General features: G+C 45.7%; 1 protein-coding gene across 7 annotated transcripts in view; it reads left to right on the forward strand.

Annotated features, from left to right (window-relative positions):
* UEVLD (UEV and lactate/malate dehyrogenase domains) overlaps window positions 1–17,020 on the forward strand; it is a 76,838-nt gene that overhangs the window by 14,133 nt on the left and 45,685 nt on the right. For 5 of the 7 annotated variants that reach the window (XR_004436197.1, XM_033207695.1, XM_033207693.1 and 2 more), the window contains one exon: window positions 12,685–12,750. Coding sequence is in view for 4 of the 7 variants with exons in the window: in XM_033207695.1 (XP_033063586.1) it covers window positions 12,685–12,750 (66 nt within the window). In the remaining 3 variants the exon portion in view is untranslated. Of the gene's footprint in view, window positions 1–12,684; window positions 12,751–14,298; window positions 14,359–17,020 lie in introns of all 7 variants that reach the window. The other 2 variants (XM_033207698.1, XM_033207697.1) reach the window with 1 other exon arrangement.

Raw genomic sequence — 17,020 nt, forward strand, 5'->3', positions numbered from 1 at the left:
GCCTGGCCAACATGATGAAACCCTGTTTCTACTAAAAATACAAAAAAATAGCTCGATATGGTGGCATGCACCTGTAATCCCAGCTACTCAGGAGGCTGAGGCAGGAGAATTGCTTGAACCGGGAGACGGAGGTTGCAGTGAGCCGACATTGGTCCACCGCACTCCAGCATGGGCAACCAAGTGAGACCCTCTCTCTAAAAAAAAAAGAAATTATTAGATTCTGATTCATCAGCGACTGGTCTCTTGATTAGCACCTAGTTATTTGGTGCTATATAAGTGCCTGGAATGAGGGATATAATAGCTACTGTTTATTGAATGCCAGATATTCTTCCAAATGTTTTATCTACATCATCATTATTATTATTATTTTTGATACAGAGTCTTGCTCTGTTACCCAGGCTGGAGTGCAGTGGCATAATCTCGGCTCACTGCAACCTCCACCTCCTGGGTTTAAGTGATTCTGCTATCTCAGCCTCCTGAGTAGTGAAGGGGTGGCCTGCCCCTCCACACCTGTGGGCGTTTCTCATTAGGTGGAACGAGAGACTTGAGAAAAGAAATGAGACACAGAGACAAAACATAGAGAAAGAAAAAGTGGGCCCAGGGGATCGGCGCTCAGCATACAGAGTTCCCTCAGTATTTATTGATCATTATCTTACCATCTTAGAAAAAGGAAAGTGGCAGGATAATAGGATCATCGTAGGGAGAAGGTCAGCAGTAAGACATATGAATAAAGATCTCTGTGACATAAGCTTAAGGAAAAGTACTGTGCCTTGATATGCATATGCAAACATCTCCATAAAGCTTTTTAGTGCATAAAGAGCAGCATTGCCGCCAGCGCGTCCCACCTTCAGCCCTAAGGCAGTTTTCTCCTTTCTCAGTAAACAGAACATACAATCCGGTTTTACACGGAGATGTTCCCCACCCAGGGATGGGCAGGAGACAGATGCTTTTCTCTATCTCAACTGCCAAGAGGCCTTCTTTCCTCTTGTACTAGTCCTCCTCAGCACAGACCCTTCATGGGTGTCAGGCTGGGGGACCATCAGGTCTTTCCCTTGCCACGAGGCCATATTTCAGACTATCACATGGGGAGAAACCTTAGACAATACCTAGCTTTCCTAGGCAGAGGTCCCTGCGACCTTTGGCAGTGGATGTGTCCCTAGGTACTTGAGATTAAGAGAATGGTGATGACTTTTCACAAGCATACTGCCTTCAGGCACTTGTTTAACAAAGCACACCCTGCACAGCCCAGAATCCGTTAAACCTTGTATAATGCCCAGACCCACGATGACCCGAAAGCAACCACCAGAGTCCAGAGACAAAGCCAAGCGGCAGGGATCGCTTTATTTCAAGTTCGAACTCGGTTCCCTCCAGCTAGGTATCAGATCCTAGGGAGAGACCCCAAGCTCGGTGTTCAGCCGTCTTTTATAGTCAGACACAAACAAGTTACAGCAAGTTACAGAGTCACTGGGGTTTTTTACAGTTGTAGGTTTACAATTGGCTGACATTTAAAGTTAAACATTAGTCAGTTGTTCATTGGTTCCCGCCCTTTGACCAAACCACAAACGGCCGCTTGCCCTGCTAGGGACTTTCCAGATAACCTTGTTGTTTTAGCATTAAGGGGAGTTTCCTGACTTTTCTGACCTCTGCTATTCAGTATTTTTCCACTCCTCATTCCCCCCTCTCTCTAGTATCTTGAGAGCCAATCTTGGGTCTTATATGTCTGACTCGGAAGTCTCGGTGAGTACAGGTTGGTACTGGGCTCTCAGGACCATAAGCTGGACAGTGTTGAGTCTTTCTTTTACAAAATTTGTTAATCTGTTTATTATACATGGTCCTATAGTGAGTAAGAGAAGTATACTTATGAATGGTCCTATGAGGGGCACTAGAAGGGAGTACATGGAGGAATTCCACCAGCTGTTGGCAGCAGAGGTGAATTGTTGTTTCTGCAAGTCTAGGCTGAGTTTATGTAGTTGTTGAACTCGCGTTTCTTCGAGTCCAGATTCATTTATGTAGAAACAACAATCTTCTCTGAGGAAAAGACAGGTCCCTCCTTTTTCGTCCGTTAACAGGTCTAGTGCATGGCGATTTTGTCAAGTAACTTGGGCAAGGGAAGTCAATTGTCTCTGTAATGGGGCAAGGGATTCGGCGGAAGCTTCCATAGCTATGGAGAATTGATGAGAGAGTTTTGCAGTGCTGATAAGGGAGTGGCCTAAAGCTCCCCCGGCTAGTCCTGCAGCAACTAAGGACGTGGTGAGTGAGACTCCGGCTACTAGGGGGAGGAATATAGCTCGTTTTGGTCTAGGGAAAGGGGCGGAGTCCCACCTGGAAAATTCTGCAGGGGTGCGCAAGGTTAGTTGGGGGACTAGCATGACAGGGAGACACAGTGGGGTTATAGTGGCCTGAGTGGAAAGGTTCTTATATAGGGTCCCATTGCACCAGAAGAAAGAACCGGGAGGGGCAAAGAGGGTTGAGTTGGGAGTGGAAGTTGTATTACAGAGGGTAGTGTCGGCATTTGAATAGCAAAAGGAAACATGTGTCTGTCCAGGGTTTAGGAACAAGGGGACGTCAGGGATCAGGGGTGGTATGTGGCTATTGTTAGGGTTTAGGCTGAGAGAAGCGTTAGACGGGCCTGGAAGTGGAACTGCGGTTAACGGCGGTCGCCCTATATCCGCGCAGAAGAAGCATGCAGAGAGATTGCCTGGGCCAGTGGCGTTTGCGATTTCTAACCCTTCTCTTAATAGGGATAACCAGGAAAAGGGGCGGGTAGGAGTTAAAGTTGAAAGCTGGACATTTAATTCCCTTTCCTGGTTCTGTATAGCCGCGTGTAGGGTGGTCTGGATCTGAACAAGGGAACGCCAGAGAAAGAGATGGCTACTAGGCCAGGTAGTTCCTGAAGTCAAGTACATAGCCCCTTTTTGCTGGGAAGTCCAGCGGGAGTCCCAGGGGTCCCAGATAACCCAGGTGTAGCCTGATGTGGTTTTAAAGAAACTGTGTGACTGCCACGTTTGACTGGATAGGGACTCAGAAGTTTTTAGGATTTTAACAGTGTGGATTTTGCAGGACCTATATGGACAGCCGACACTTTGTTCTACCCATGAGTTATTACAATAAGAGAGTGTTTGGTCAAAGAGGAAACAAATTGCGGGTGCTGCTTTTCCTGGCTGGTGTTTAAAATCAGTGAAATTTAGATGGATGGGAGTGTTACAACCCCCAGGGGGACAGTCAGCAGTGCCTAATACAGAGCCCTTTTGTTCTGTCTGAGCATAATTGGTCCAGTTCTCAGTCAGGAAGAAACGCCAAGCGAAAGGGGATGTTGCCGGGTTCGCCTGGGTCTCCCCACAAGGGATCCATAAGAGTAGAAGAGTTATAAAGGAGGTAGGTGTCATAGTTACAGTTTAGGTTGCTGACGGCGTAGAACAAGTTTTAGAGGGTTTTCTTTGGTCCGGTCAACTGTCCAGGTTGCTGCCTCTCCCGTTGAGGATGTAACAAGGTCCGAGAGCGGGTCTATAGGCTTGGCGTGGGTGTGATGAATCCAGGCGGCGATGCCTTCCACTTTGAGGGCCGTAGGCATAGTCAGGATCACCTGGAATGATCCTTTCCACCGGGGTTCTAGGGTTTCTTGTCGGTGGCGCTTGACGAGGACCCAGTCTCCCGGTTTGTATTGATGTGGAATGGGTGGAGGCCCAGCTTCATATAGTTCTTTTAGCTTGGGCCAGACTTCCTCATGAACTCTCTGTAGGGTGTGTAAGGAGAACAAAAGTTCAAGACCATTATCTGTGTCAGCTTTGAGGAGATTGTTTTTAAGGTTAGGGAGGATAGGGAGTGGTTTGCCATATATTATTTCATAAGGGGTAAGTCCTAGTTTATAAGGAGAGTTACGTGCCCGGAACAGAGCGTAGGGGAGGAGGACTACCCAGTTAGCGCCAGTCTCCATGGTCAATTTAGTTAGGGTCTCTTTAATGTTCTATTCATTCTTTCTACCTGACCTGAGCTTTGGGGTTGATAAGCACAATGTAGTTTCCAGTTAGCCCCAAGGATGGAAGCCAGTCCCTGACTTACCTTTGCGGTAAAGGCCGGCCCATTATCCGACCCTATCATGACTGGAAAGCCGTACCTGGGCAGGATTTCTTCTAGGATCTTTTTGGCCACAATCTGTGCAGTTTCTTTCTTTGTCGGAAAAGTTTCTGCCCATCCTGAGAATGTATCTATAAAAACTAGTAAATATTTGTATCCATATTTTCCTGGCTTTATTTCAGTAAAGTCAATTTCCCAATATATACCAGGTCTATCTCCCCTGTGTCTTTTTCCCGAGGTCTGGGTCCCGTGACTGGCGTTATTGAGTTGACATACTACACAGTTTTTAGCTGTGGCGTCTACTTTTTCAGGGGCATTTTTAATTTTTAGTCCAGCGTGTTGAATCAAATCTAACATCCGCCGCGGGCCCAGATGAGTGCTTCGGTGGATTTGTGCTATTACTCGCTGCCCCAACCTGTCCGGGAGAATGGTATTATTGTTAGAATCTTTCCACCACTGATTACTGACCTGTGTTCCGGGGAGTTTACTTATCCACTGGAGGTCTTCTTCTGAGTATTCTGGGTGAAAGGGCAATTCTCTGGGCCCGGGATCAGGCAGCTGGAGGGCCAGCAGCTGAGGAGTGGTTTTAGCCACGTCTTTTGCAGTCTGGTCAGCCAGGTTGTTTCCTCGAGTGACTGGGTTAGTGGCCTTTTGATGTCCCGGACAGTGGACGATAGCCAGCTTTTTGGGTTCCCAAAGGGCAGCCAGAAGATTTAAGATTTCTTCTTTATTTTTAATGTCTTTTCCTTCAGCTGTGAGAAGCCCCCTATCTCTGTATATAGCCCCATGTATGTGGGCAGTGGCAAATGCATACCAGCTGTCAGTATATACTGTCAGTTTACGGTCTTTGCCTAGTTTCAGGGCTTGTGTCAAGGCTATTAACTCAGCCTTTTGAGCCGATGTTCCTGGAGGTAAAGGCTCAGCCCAAACTATCTCAGTCTCTGAGGTTACCGCCGCCCCCACATATCTCTGTCCTTGGTGAACAAAGCTGCTTCCGTCAGTGAACCAGGTGAGGTCCGCATCTGGTAATGGTCGGTCCTGGAGGTCTTCTCTGACTCCGTGTACCTGGGCTAGTATTTCAGCACAGTTGTGGAGCGGCTTACTTAAGTCTGGGTCTGGCAGCAATGATGCTGGGTTTAGGGTTGTCAGGGGCTTAAATTTTATTCTGAGGGGGTTTAGTAACAGCCCTTGATAATGGGTAAGCCGAGCATTGCTGAGCCATCGGTCAGGGGGTTGTCGGAGGATGCCTTCGACAGCATGAGGGGTGGTGACTTGTAATTCTTGGCCCATGGCCAGTTTGTTAGCGTCTTTGACCATCAGGGCCGTTGGCAGCAATCATCTGGAGGCAAGGAGGCCATCCTGCAGCTACCGGGTCCAGTCTCTTTGAGAGGTATGCAACCGGTCTGCGCCAGGGACCTAAATTTTGAGTTAATACTGCTTTCGCGGCCGGGCGCGGTGGCTCAAGCCTGTAATCCCAGCACTTTGGGAGGCCGAGACGGGCGGATCACGAGGTCAGGAGATCGAGACCATCCTGGCTAACATGGTGAAACCCCGTCTCTACTAAAAAAATACAAAAAAACTAGCCAGGCGAGGTGGCGGGCGCCTGTAGTCCCAGCTACTCGGGAGGCTGAGGCAGGAGAATGGCGTGAACCCGGGAGGCGGAGCTTGCGGTGAGCTAAGATCCGGCCATTGCACTCCAGCCTGGGCGACAGAGCGAGACTCTGTCTCAAAAAAAAAAAAAAAAAAATACTGCTTTCGCTATGCCCCGGCTTTCGTCCACATATAAGTGGAAAGGCTTAGAGACATCCGGAAGACCCAGCGCGGGGGCCGAGAGCAGAGCAGTTTTGATTTGCTGGAAAGCTTGCTCAGCCTCTTCAGTCCAATTGAAGGGCTGCTGCTCTTTGGTAGCCTGATAGAGGGGTTTTGCCAGTTTAGCGAAGCCAGGTATCCAGAGTCTGCAGAACCCTGCAGATCCCAGGAACTCTCTTACCTGCCGTGTTGACTGCGGTCTGGGGATCTGTAGGACAGTTTCTTTTCAAGCATTTGTTAGCCAGCGCTGTCCCCCTCTAAGTAGATACCCCAAGTAGGTTACCTCCGGCCTGCAGATCTGGGCCTTTTTAGGTGAGGCTCGATAACCCAGGTTTCCCAAGGTTTTCAGGAGGTCTTTGGTTCCTTGGATGCAGGCCTCTGGGGATGTTGCCGCTATTAAGAGATCATCAACATACCGCAAGAGAGTTATACTGGGGTATTGGCGTCGGTACTCACCCAAGTCTTCGTGGAGGGCTTCATCAAACAGAGTTGGGGAGTTTTTGAATCCTTGTGGCAGTCTGGTCCACGTCAGTTGGCCACTTATGCCTCTCTCAGAGTCTGTCCACTCAAAGGCAAAAATTTCCTGGCTTTTAGGGGCTAAAGGCAGGCTAAAAAAAGCATCTTTTAGGTCTAGAACAGTATCCGCCTGGTTGACAAAGGACATAACAACTGCTGCCTGATTTTCTGGGGCCTCTGGATCTATAGGTGTATACTGTCTAAAGGCTTCCATTAGTCTTTCTAGATAAACAGTGGGGCTTTCTGTCTTTCCCTGTAAAACAGAATATACCTTAGCCAAATTAGTGGGCTTGCGAGCTGCAGCCCGGAGACCCGCCATTAGAGTCTGGCGATAAACGAGTAGCTTTCCCCTACCTTCTGCTGTATTGTAGTCCCACGTTGGCCTGGTCAAGGAAAATGCTGCATTAATGAGGTTGGGGTTTGCAGTCGGTTGACCGTCATCTCCAGGAACCAACTTTCTAGCCTCTACCTGGATTCTCTCCCGTTCCTCCGTTGTGAACAGAATGCGGAGGAGCTGTTGGCAGTCATCCCAGGTGGGCTGATGAGTGAACATGACACTAAGGGCTGTTAGGTCCTTGGGGTTATCAGAGAACCGGGCATTCTGAGTCTTCCAGTTGTACAGGTCACTGGTAGAGAATGGCCAATACTGGAGTCTAGGGTTACCTGTGTCATCGGGGGGTCCTATTTCCCTTAAGGGGAGCGCTACAGTGGAATCGGGAACTCGTGGAGTTGCCTCACGCTGGACAAGCCCGCGCGTTCGCCCTGCCGGCCCTCCCGAGCCATGTTTACTTTCAGTTTCTCCTGGCGCCGCGGCCGCTTCTCGGCCCTCATGGCTTCCTGGGAGTGCGGCCGGTTGGGCTTGGGCATGGGGTCTGGGAGAGGGAGGATAAGGCGGGGGTTCCAAGGATGCGAGGTCCTGGCTGTCAGGCAACACAGGGGGCAAGGGGGCAGTTGGAGTTTTTGGTCTTTTGGTGGTCCCAGTTGGTTGCACGACTAGGGTTTTACAGGGTTCAGAGGTCAGCAGAAAGGGAGCTAGCCAGGGGGGCGGATTTTCCACCAGATCTTGCCAGACTAAAATGTAGGGGATCTGATCTGGGTGTCCCGAATGACCTGGCAGGAAAACCCTTGATTTTACCTGGAGGATAATGGGGAGGCAAAAAGTTCCCTCGGCTGGCCAGCCTACGCCGAAGGTGGGCCACTCAGAGCGGCAGAGGGTTATTAATTTTCCCTTTTTAAGTTCTATACTGAGATCATGTCCCCTTGCTCTCACATCTTTACAATTATTGACAAGGAGAGAAAGTGGTGTGGTCTGGGAGTTGCCCATTCCGAGGAAGTCCTGTTGATAGAAGATGGGTGGTAAGGGATATTAGTGCCTGGTATAGGACTGGCTCCGAAGCTCCTGTAAATCAAGGTAAATTAGTAAGGGGCGTGCAACAGATAACTTCCAACAACCAAGATATATTGATCGCTAGCGCTTCTCGGGCTTAGGACCCGACCAGAAGCAGATGGGCCACAGAATACAGAGCCCCAGATGAGTACCGGAGGACGTCTCCCACCGGCCTCCACTGACTGTCCTATAGCGCGTCCGCCAGGACTAGATCAGTCTTATATACAGACCCCGTGGGATTATTCAGAGGCAGACAGACAACATATAAACAGAGCCGGCTTACTCACTTTTGTGATGACCCGTTGGCCTGGGGTCTGGTGGGCTTAGGGGCAATCCCGGACGAGCCCCCAAGATGTAATGCCCAGACCCGCGATGACCCGAAAGCAACCACCAGAGTCTAGAGACAAAGCCAAGCAGCAGGGATCACTTTATTTCGAGTTCGAACTCGGTTCCCTCCAGCTAGGTATCAGATCCTAGGGAGAGACCCTGAGGTCGGTGTTCAGCCATCTTTTATAGTCAGACACAAACAAGTTACAGCAAGTTACAGAGTCACTGGGGTTTTTTACAGTTGTAGGTTTACAATTGGCTGACATTTAAAGTTAAACATTAGTCAGTTGTTCATTGGTTCCCGCCCTTTGACCAAACCACAAACGGCCACTTGCCCTGCTAGGGACTTTCCAGATAACCTTGTTGTTTTAGCATTAAGGGGAGTTTCCTGACTTTTCTGACCTCTGATATTCAGTATTTTTCCGCTCCTCACTTGAGTCACCACAGCACATGTCTCTTGCAAGGACAGGGTTGGGGGTGGGATCACAGATTAACAGCATCTCAAATACAGAACAAAATGGAGTCTCTTGTGTCTACTTCTTTCTATATAGACACAATACCAGTCTGATCTTTCTTTCTTTTCCCCACAAGTAGCTGATATTATAGGCGCCCACCGTGATGCCTGGTTAATTTTTGTATTTTCAGTAGAGACGGGGGTTTCACCATGTTGGCCAGATTGGTCTCGAACTCCTGACTTCAAGTAATTCACCTGCCTCAACCTCCCAAAGTGCTGGGATTGCAGGTGTGAGTCACTGTGCCTGGCCTGTCTATATTATCTTAAATATTTTTTTTACAACCAAAGCTGTGTGGTATTATTGTCTTTATTTTGCAGGTAAACTGAGACTCCAGGAGTTTAAATAGCTTGCTCAAGATTACACAGCTAGTAAGGGATGGAGTTGGGGTTTATACTCATGTCTGTCTTGCACTCTGTTGTCTCTTTCCTCTATTTTTTTTTTTTTTTTTTTTTGAGACGGAGTTTTGCTCCTGTTGTCCAGGCTGGAGTACAGTGGTGCCATCTTGGCTCACTGCAACCTCCACCTCCCGGGTTCAAGTAGTTCTCCTGTCTCAGCCTCCTGAGTAGCTGGGATTATAGGCTTGCACCACCAAGCCCAGCTAATTTTTTGTATTTTTAGTAGAGACAGGGTTTCACCATGTTGGCCAGGCTCGTCTCCAACTCCTGACCTCAAGTGATCCGCCCGCCTCGGCCTCCCAAAGTGTTGCAATACAGGCGTGAGCCACTGCGCCTGGCCTTCTTTCCTCTTTCTAACAGGTTATCAAATCTATTTAGAATTTTTGCTTACTCTTATACAATGTCTTTCTTCACCAAATAGTTTGATGCTTTATTGTGTCTATTACTTCTGATTCTCATTTCCCTGTCTAGAGAAAGCTCTAATGCCATTAAACCCTCAAATTATAGGATTAATATTGTCAATGTACATTTTTTATTGAAGACAATGACAGTGATGCATCACAGTCACTTCTATTTTGGCTTTTTAAATATTTTGATTAGACAATGAATATTCATACTAGAAGTTTCTCCACCATATTTCTAGGTGGTTCTATGTCCTTGAGTAACAAACCCTATTCCACTCCTGTTTCCATTTAGTTTTCGCTAGTGGTCCCTTCATTCATTGTTACCTTTCCTTCATATAATTCAAGGTAAACACTTATACTGACATATACTCTTGGCCCTTGGGTTTTCTGTATCAGCCTGTGCTATGATCTGAATGTTTGTGTCCCCGCAAGTTCATATGCTGAAATCCTAACCCACAAGGTGATGGTATTAGGAGGGGGGCCTTTGGGCCCTCATGAATGAGATTGGTGTCTTCATAAAAGAGCCCATGGCTGGGCGCAGTGACTCACACCTGTAATCGCAGCACTTTGGGAGGCTGAGGTGGGTGTATCAATTGAGGTCAGGAGTTCGAGACCAGACTGGCCAACATGGTGAAACCCCATCTCTACTAAAAATACAAGAAAATTAGCTGGGCATGGTGGTGGGTGCCTGTAACCCCAACTACTAGGGAGGCTGACGCAGGAGAATTGCTTGAACCTGGGAGGTGGAGGTTGCAGTGAGCTGAGATTGCGCCACTGCACTCCAGCCTGCCTGGGCAACACAGCGAGACTCCATTAAAAAAAAAAAAAAGCCCTGAGAGAGACCCCTTGCTTCTTCCACCTCGCCCTTCCCACCATGTTAGGACACAACAAAAAGACAGCTGCATATATACCAGTAAGCAGGCCCTCACCAGACACCAGATCTGATAGCACCTTGGCCTCAAACTTTCCAGCCTCTAGACTGTGAGAAATAAATTTTGCTGTTTATAAGCCACCCAGTCAATGGTATTTTGTTACCAGAACATGAATAGACTAACACAGCCTGGTTTCCTCTTGCTGCTTTCTAATAGGTTATGAAATCTATTTAAAATTTGTTCTTGGTCTGCTCAAATAATATAGCTACTGAAGTACTAAAAGGACTGCACTCCAAGATAGTTTGATTGTTTGAGACCAGAGATAGTGTTTTCTGTACTCAATCCTGAGATTAGGGCATTGATTCTCTATCAGTGTGTCCCAGTTATTGATGGGAAAGTTGAAATTTCAGAGATATGAATGTTGAAAAAAGGTTGAGAATAATGGAATTAGAGAAACCAAAGAAGGTAATTATTGATCTAACAGGTTGCTTTAGAAAGCAATGCTGGCAGTTTTTCTTCTGATTCTAAAAGTGACTATAAATGATTTTGTTACATGTGATAATTTTTTTTTTTTTTTTTTTGCGGGAGACTGGAGGTTTGTTTGTTTGTTTGTTTGAGACGTAGTCACTGTCTGTTGCCCAGGCTGAAGTGCAGTGGCATAATCTCAGCTTACTGCAGCCTCCCGCTCCTGGGTTCAAGCAATTCTCGTGTGTCAGCCTCTCCAGTAGCTGGAACTACAGGTGCATGCCACCATGCCCTGCTAATTTTTGTATTTTTAGTAGAGACGAGGTTTCACCATGTTGGCCAGGCTAGTCTTGATCTCCTGACCTGAAGTGATCCACCCACCTCGGCCTCCCAAAGTGCTAGAATTACAGGCATGAGCCACTGTGCCAGACCTGGAATTTTACTGTTACTCAAATCAGTCTCCCTGAGCATTCTGAGATCAGTTTTTAATGACAGCTTGGTGGGTAGGGGAAGCCAGTGAGCCAGGAGTGCTGATTGGTTAGGTAGAAGATGAAATCATGGGAAGTTGAAGTTGTCCTCTTGCTCTAAGTCACTTCCCAGGTTGGGGTCACAAAATCAGATGAGCCAGTTTATCAGTCTGGGTGGTGCCAGCTGATCCATCAATCATACGGCCTGCAAAATATCTCAAGCGCTGATCTTAGGAGCAGTTTAGGGAGGACCAGAATCTTGTAAGCCTCCAAGTGCATGATTACTAAACCATAATTTTTATTTTATTTTACTTTATTTATTTTTCTGAGACAGAGTCGCACTCTGTTGCCCAGTCTGGAGTGCAGTGGCGCAATCTTGGCTCACTGCAACCTCTGCCTCCTAGCTTCAAGTTGTTCTCCTGCCTCAGCCTCCCGAGCAGCTCGGACCCACCACACCCAGCTAATTTTTGTATTTTTGTAGAGATGGGGTTTCATCATGTTGCACAAGCTGGTCTTGAACTTCTGACCTCAAGTAATCCACCTGCCTCAGCCTCCCAAAGTGCTGGGGTTACAGGTGTGAGCCACTGCGCCTGGCCATAAACCATAATTTTTAATTTTGTGGCTAATTTGTTAGTCCTACAAGGGCAGTCTAGTCCCCAGGCAAGAAGGAAGTTTGTTTTGTGAAAAGGCTGTTATTGTCTTTGTTTTAAACTATAAATTATAAATTAAGTTCTTTCCAAAGTGAGTTCAGCCTATGCCCAGGAAAGAACAAGGACAACTTAAAGTTTAGAAGGAAGATGGAGTCGGTTAGGTTAGATCTCTTTTGCTGTCTCAGTGATAATTTTGCAAAGGCAATTTCAATCCCTCCCTTTGGGTTTTTAAAACACCTTAATCTTAAGGTATTGGCTAATGAAAATGGGAAAAGGCTGTCGATCACTCTGGCTTCTTCCTGCTGACAGGGGGCGTAGTGGAGGTAGGTGTTGACCCCAAGGTGAGAGGAGTGGAACCACTTTGCAACTGACATGTGACAATTATTTAATAATGGCCCCAAATATTATAATACTTCTTAAAAGTTTTCACATTCTCTCATATGATCGTTATGATAACTTGGTAAGGCAGTCTTATTATCTTTATTTTATAAATGATGAAACTGAAGATCAAAAACGATTAAAGTCACCAAAAGTCACATTCCTCTAAGTGGAGAAGGTGGCCCTGGAACTTGGGGTTTCAGTATCAAAGGCCTGTTTTCTTTCAGCTACCGTTACTGCTTTCTAAGTAAACAACATCTAATCATTTCCTCTTGTTGACAGATTTACTGATTCCTAGATTATGTTTAGAGATTGTGTGTGTATTTGTGTGTGTATTCATGAGCACACACATGCACACTTACATACTTTACTACAGTTCTTTCTCTTTCTGATTGCACATTTTGGGTCTTTTTTTTTTCTTCTAGTTTTTAAAGATAGTTCCCAGAAAGACCTGCTGAATTTTACCGGCACAGTTCCTGTGATGTATCAGGGTAAGTGTGGAAGTTGAAAAAACGTGTGAGTTTTCTAAAAGAGCAGTTCATTTAATAACTTACATTTGTTTATGCCATAACATTCTTAAAGTATTGTTACAGATATATGACCTATACAGAACCTTACTGGATCTGTTCCAGTCAAGGAAAGCCTATATTAATGTCAACAAGTTCAGTTCAATTCAACAAATACTTATTGTCAACTATGTGCCCACTACTCTGGTAGGCTCCAGGGTACAAAGGAAAGCAAGACAGACATAGGCCTGCCCTTGGGGAGAGTTACTTTTTTCTTCTACTTCTATATTTTGTTCCCCTCCTTTCCTCTCTATGTGATATAGCATTATCTCCATTCCATAGGTGAAACTGAATCTTAGCCTGGTCTGATTTACCTAAGATCACACAGCTAGTGTTAGCCTGAAACTCAGACTCCAATAGGAAAATTTTACAACACAGAGGTCATGAAAGCTCAAAGAAAGGAACACATTTTAGAGTGACCTAGCAGTTTAAAATAGCTAAGTGTTTGCCCAAAAATAAAGGAAAACAAATCACTGACTTTTCTTATACTTAACTCTTCCCATGTTTCCAGACCTACTTCTGTGTTCAACAAGGACTAACCTTTCAGATAAGAATCACAAGAGATTGCTTATATATATATGATTTTAAGAACACCAGTGAATCTTTGTTTCCAAATATTTCTCTGAAGTGGTGCCTGAAATTTCACTATTAGAAATTCACTGTTCTTGCCGGGTGTGATGGCTTATGCCTGTAATCCCAGCACTTTGGGAGGCCTAGGTGGGCAGATCACTTGAGGTCAGGAGTTCGAGACCAGCCCGGCCAACATGGTGAAATCCCATCTCTACTAAAAATACAAAAATTAGGCCTGATGGCACGGCCTGTAATCCCAACTACTCAGAAGGCAGAGGCAGGGGAATCTCTTGAACTCGGAAGGCAGAGGTTGCAGTGAGCCGAGATCATGCCACTGCACTCCAGCCTGGGTGACGGAGTGAGACTCAGTCTCAAAAAAAAAAAAAAAAAATTCACGTTCTTTTGAAATGCAAATAATCCCAGGAAGAATAACATCCATAATCACCAATATACAGTTATGTGCTTAAAGAAAATTTTTGGTATTTGTTGAATAGTTGAGTTAGTTTGATTATTGACTGAAGGGCTTAGGAATAAGTGGCTTACTGGGGCATTAAAGATACACTGAAAGGGGGGCTGAGAAAGATTTGGAAACCAAATAGGGAGACAGCAGCGTAACTTCGATCTCCTAAAAAGAGTTCAGCATTGTACAATGAGAATACACTGCCCAAAAGACACTAGGAAGCTGCATTTGGGGGGACTTCTTTCAAAGTAGGTGCTTCTTTGTGAGCTCCTGGATTATCACAAACCCCCTTAATTCCCCAGTCCCCACCCCCAGTGATGACTTGTTGCTAGAGATGCACTCACGTTTTGTTCTGCGTCTATGTATGTCCCAGCATGATACCTCCTTTTGCAATAATAGGCACTCAGGAAATATGTAGGAATTCATTTTGTTTTTATGCATAGGAGAATGGATGGAGATGAATACAGCTAGCCATGGGATCCATGCAGAGATTGCAGAGTGAGGTAGGCAGAACACGCATAGAGTTGATTTTTCTTTTCTTTCCTTGCTTTTCCCTGCCAAGCTTTCAGACTGTTTCCTGGCTGTGTAGAGAATTTTACTCAGACCTGTTCCCCTTAAGTTGTATTCTGAATTTATCTTGGTTAGATGTTGAAAAGAAAGGAAAGGGAAGGGTATTAGGGAAAGGAGGAAGGGAGAGGAAGAAGGAAGGAAACTGATGAAGGTGATTCATTCTGAGAGATAAAGGTCAATTCTTAACCCACCCCAGTGTTTTCAAGGGTAGTTGCATATTAACAGAGGAGCTTGTGAATTTAAATGAACTACTGCTTAGTAGCATTTCAGTTTCTAATACAGAGTAGGGAGGTAACATGAGGGAAGAAAGGTTATCTGAATACCATAAAATCCTGCTCATTGGCACTATGCCTGTCCTGCAGTCATTGAGTTATGTCATTGAGTCTTATGCCGGGGTCTTCCTCAGGTGCTCCCCCCACCTTTTTTTTCTGCATTCTACTTTTCCTTTGCTTTGGAATTGTATCAACTCAATGTGAATACACGCTAGTTATTTCCTGCTGATCAGAAGGTCAGAATGTATATTATCTTTTTCATCTGTAAAATGGGCCAATACTAGAGCCCACCTCAGAGTTGTAAGGCTTAAATGAATTACAGTAAGTAAAACTCTTGGCATAGTGCCTGGCATATAGTAAATGCTCAGTAAATGTGGCCATTACTATTTGTCTGCCTTTATATTTTTTGGTTTTTTTTTTTTTTTTGGAAATGGAGTTTCACTCTTGTTGCCTAGGCTGGAGTGCAATGGCGTGATCTCAGCTCACCGCAACCTCCACCTCCTGGGTTCAAGCTATTCTCCTGCCTCAGTCTCCTGAGTAGCTGGGATTACAGGCATGCACCACCATGCCCAGCTAATTTTGTATTTTTAGTAGAGACGGGGTTTCTCCATGTTGGTCAGGCTGGTCTTGAACTACCAACCTCTGGTGATCTGCCCACCTCTGCCTCCCAAAGTACTGGGATTACAGGTGTAAGCCGCTGTGCCAGACTTTGTGTGCCTTTATTACTCTCTTTTAGTTAACTAGTTTTATTAGTGCAATGATTTATACATGCTTATGCTAAAAAAAATTTAAACATTTGGGAAGGGATGAAGTGAAGCCTATATCTAACCTCCCATCTACATGAAACTTCTGTTAATATTACCTTATATTTATCTCTAGAAATTTTTGGTATTATTTCTTATACAGCCAACATTGTGTTAAGACATAATTGGCCGGGCGCGGTGGCTCACGCATGTAATCCCAGCACTTTGGGAGGCTGAGGTGGGTGGATTACGAGATCAGGAGTTCAAGACCAGCCTGGCCAAGATGGTGAAACCCCATCTCTACTAAAAATACAAAATATTAGCTGGGGGTGATGGCAGGTGCCTGTAATCTCAGCTACTTGGGAGGCTGAGGCAGAGAATTGCTTGAACCCAGGAGGCGGCGGTTGCAGTGAGCTGAGACCGCGCCACTGCACTCCAGCCTGGGCGACAGAGTGAGACTCTGTCTCAAAAAAAAAAAAAAAGACATAATGATACTTTTTCTTCAAACATTCATTTTTTAGAGACGTATATAATCTTCTTTTTCTTTTAAGAGAGGGTGTTGCTCTGTTTCCTAGGCTAGAGTACAGTGGTGTGATCATAGCTATCTGTAACCTCAAATTTCTGGGCTCAAGCATTCTTCCTGCCTCAGCCTCCTGAGTAGCTAGGACTACAGATGTGCACTACCACACCAGGGTCTTATTTTGTTGCCCAGGCTGGTCTTGAAGTCCTGGACTCAAGCTATCCGCACATTTTGGCCTAGCAATGTATTGTCTTAAGATCACACCTATCTAAACTTTGTTTACATCCAACTGAAGTTACGTTCTCATGATATAATTCCTTTAAATCTGAGGACTTTGTGTCAGGAGTTTGGACTCTTCAGTGCTGAATTACTAAAAGCTAGATGTGCAGGGTAGGAGTCAAGGTATTTGCTGATGGGAAAGAGGGAAGGAAGAAGAGACTAGTGAACTAGTGGTGAAATCTTATCATTTAGACACAGGAATCTGAGTCACCAATTGCTTTGCCAGTCATGGGCTGTTAAAATGCATGAATACTGCTGGAGAGGGGTATTGGTAGAGGCAGATCCTTGATCAACCAGGGGAATACTTTCAATAGACATTTTTTGTTTTGTTTTTTGAGACAGAGTCTTGGGCTGTCACCCTGGCTGGAGTGCAATGGCGCAATCTTGGCTCACTGCAGCCTCCGCCTCCTGGGTTCAGGCGATTCTCGTGCCTCAGCCTTCCAAGTATCTGGGATTACAGGTGCTTGCCTCCATGCCCAGTTAACATTTTGAATTTTTAGTAGAGACGGGGGTTTCACCATGTTGGTCAGGCTGGTCTCAAACTCCTGACCGGGGTTTCACCATGTTGGTCAGGCTGGTCTCGAACTCCTGACCTCAAGTGATCCACCCACCTCGGAAGTGCTGGGATGACAGGCATGAGCCACCATACCTGGCCTTCAATAGATATTTCTTTGCTTTTCTTTAATGTGTAGTGATTAATGTAGGAAGCAACTCTTACCAGGGTTTGGGCTGCCACTCTGGCTATATTAGTAAACATTTTTGAAAATTTGATTTTTTTTTT

This window comes from Trachypithecus francoisi, unplaced genomic scaffold (assembly GCF_009764315.1).
Source record: "Trachypithecus francoisi isolate TF-2019V2 unplaced genomic scaffold, Tfra_2.0 Lachesis_group8, whole genome shotgun sequence".
NCBI lineage: Eukaryota > Metazoa > Chordata > Mammalia > Primates > Cercopithecidae > Trachypithecus > Trachypithecus francoisi.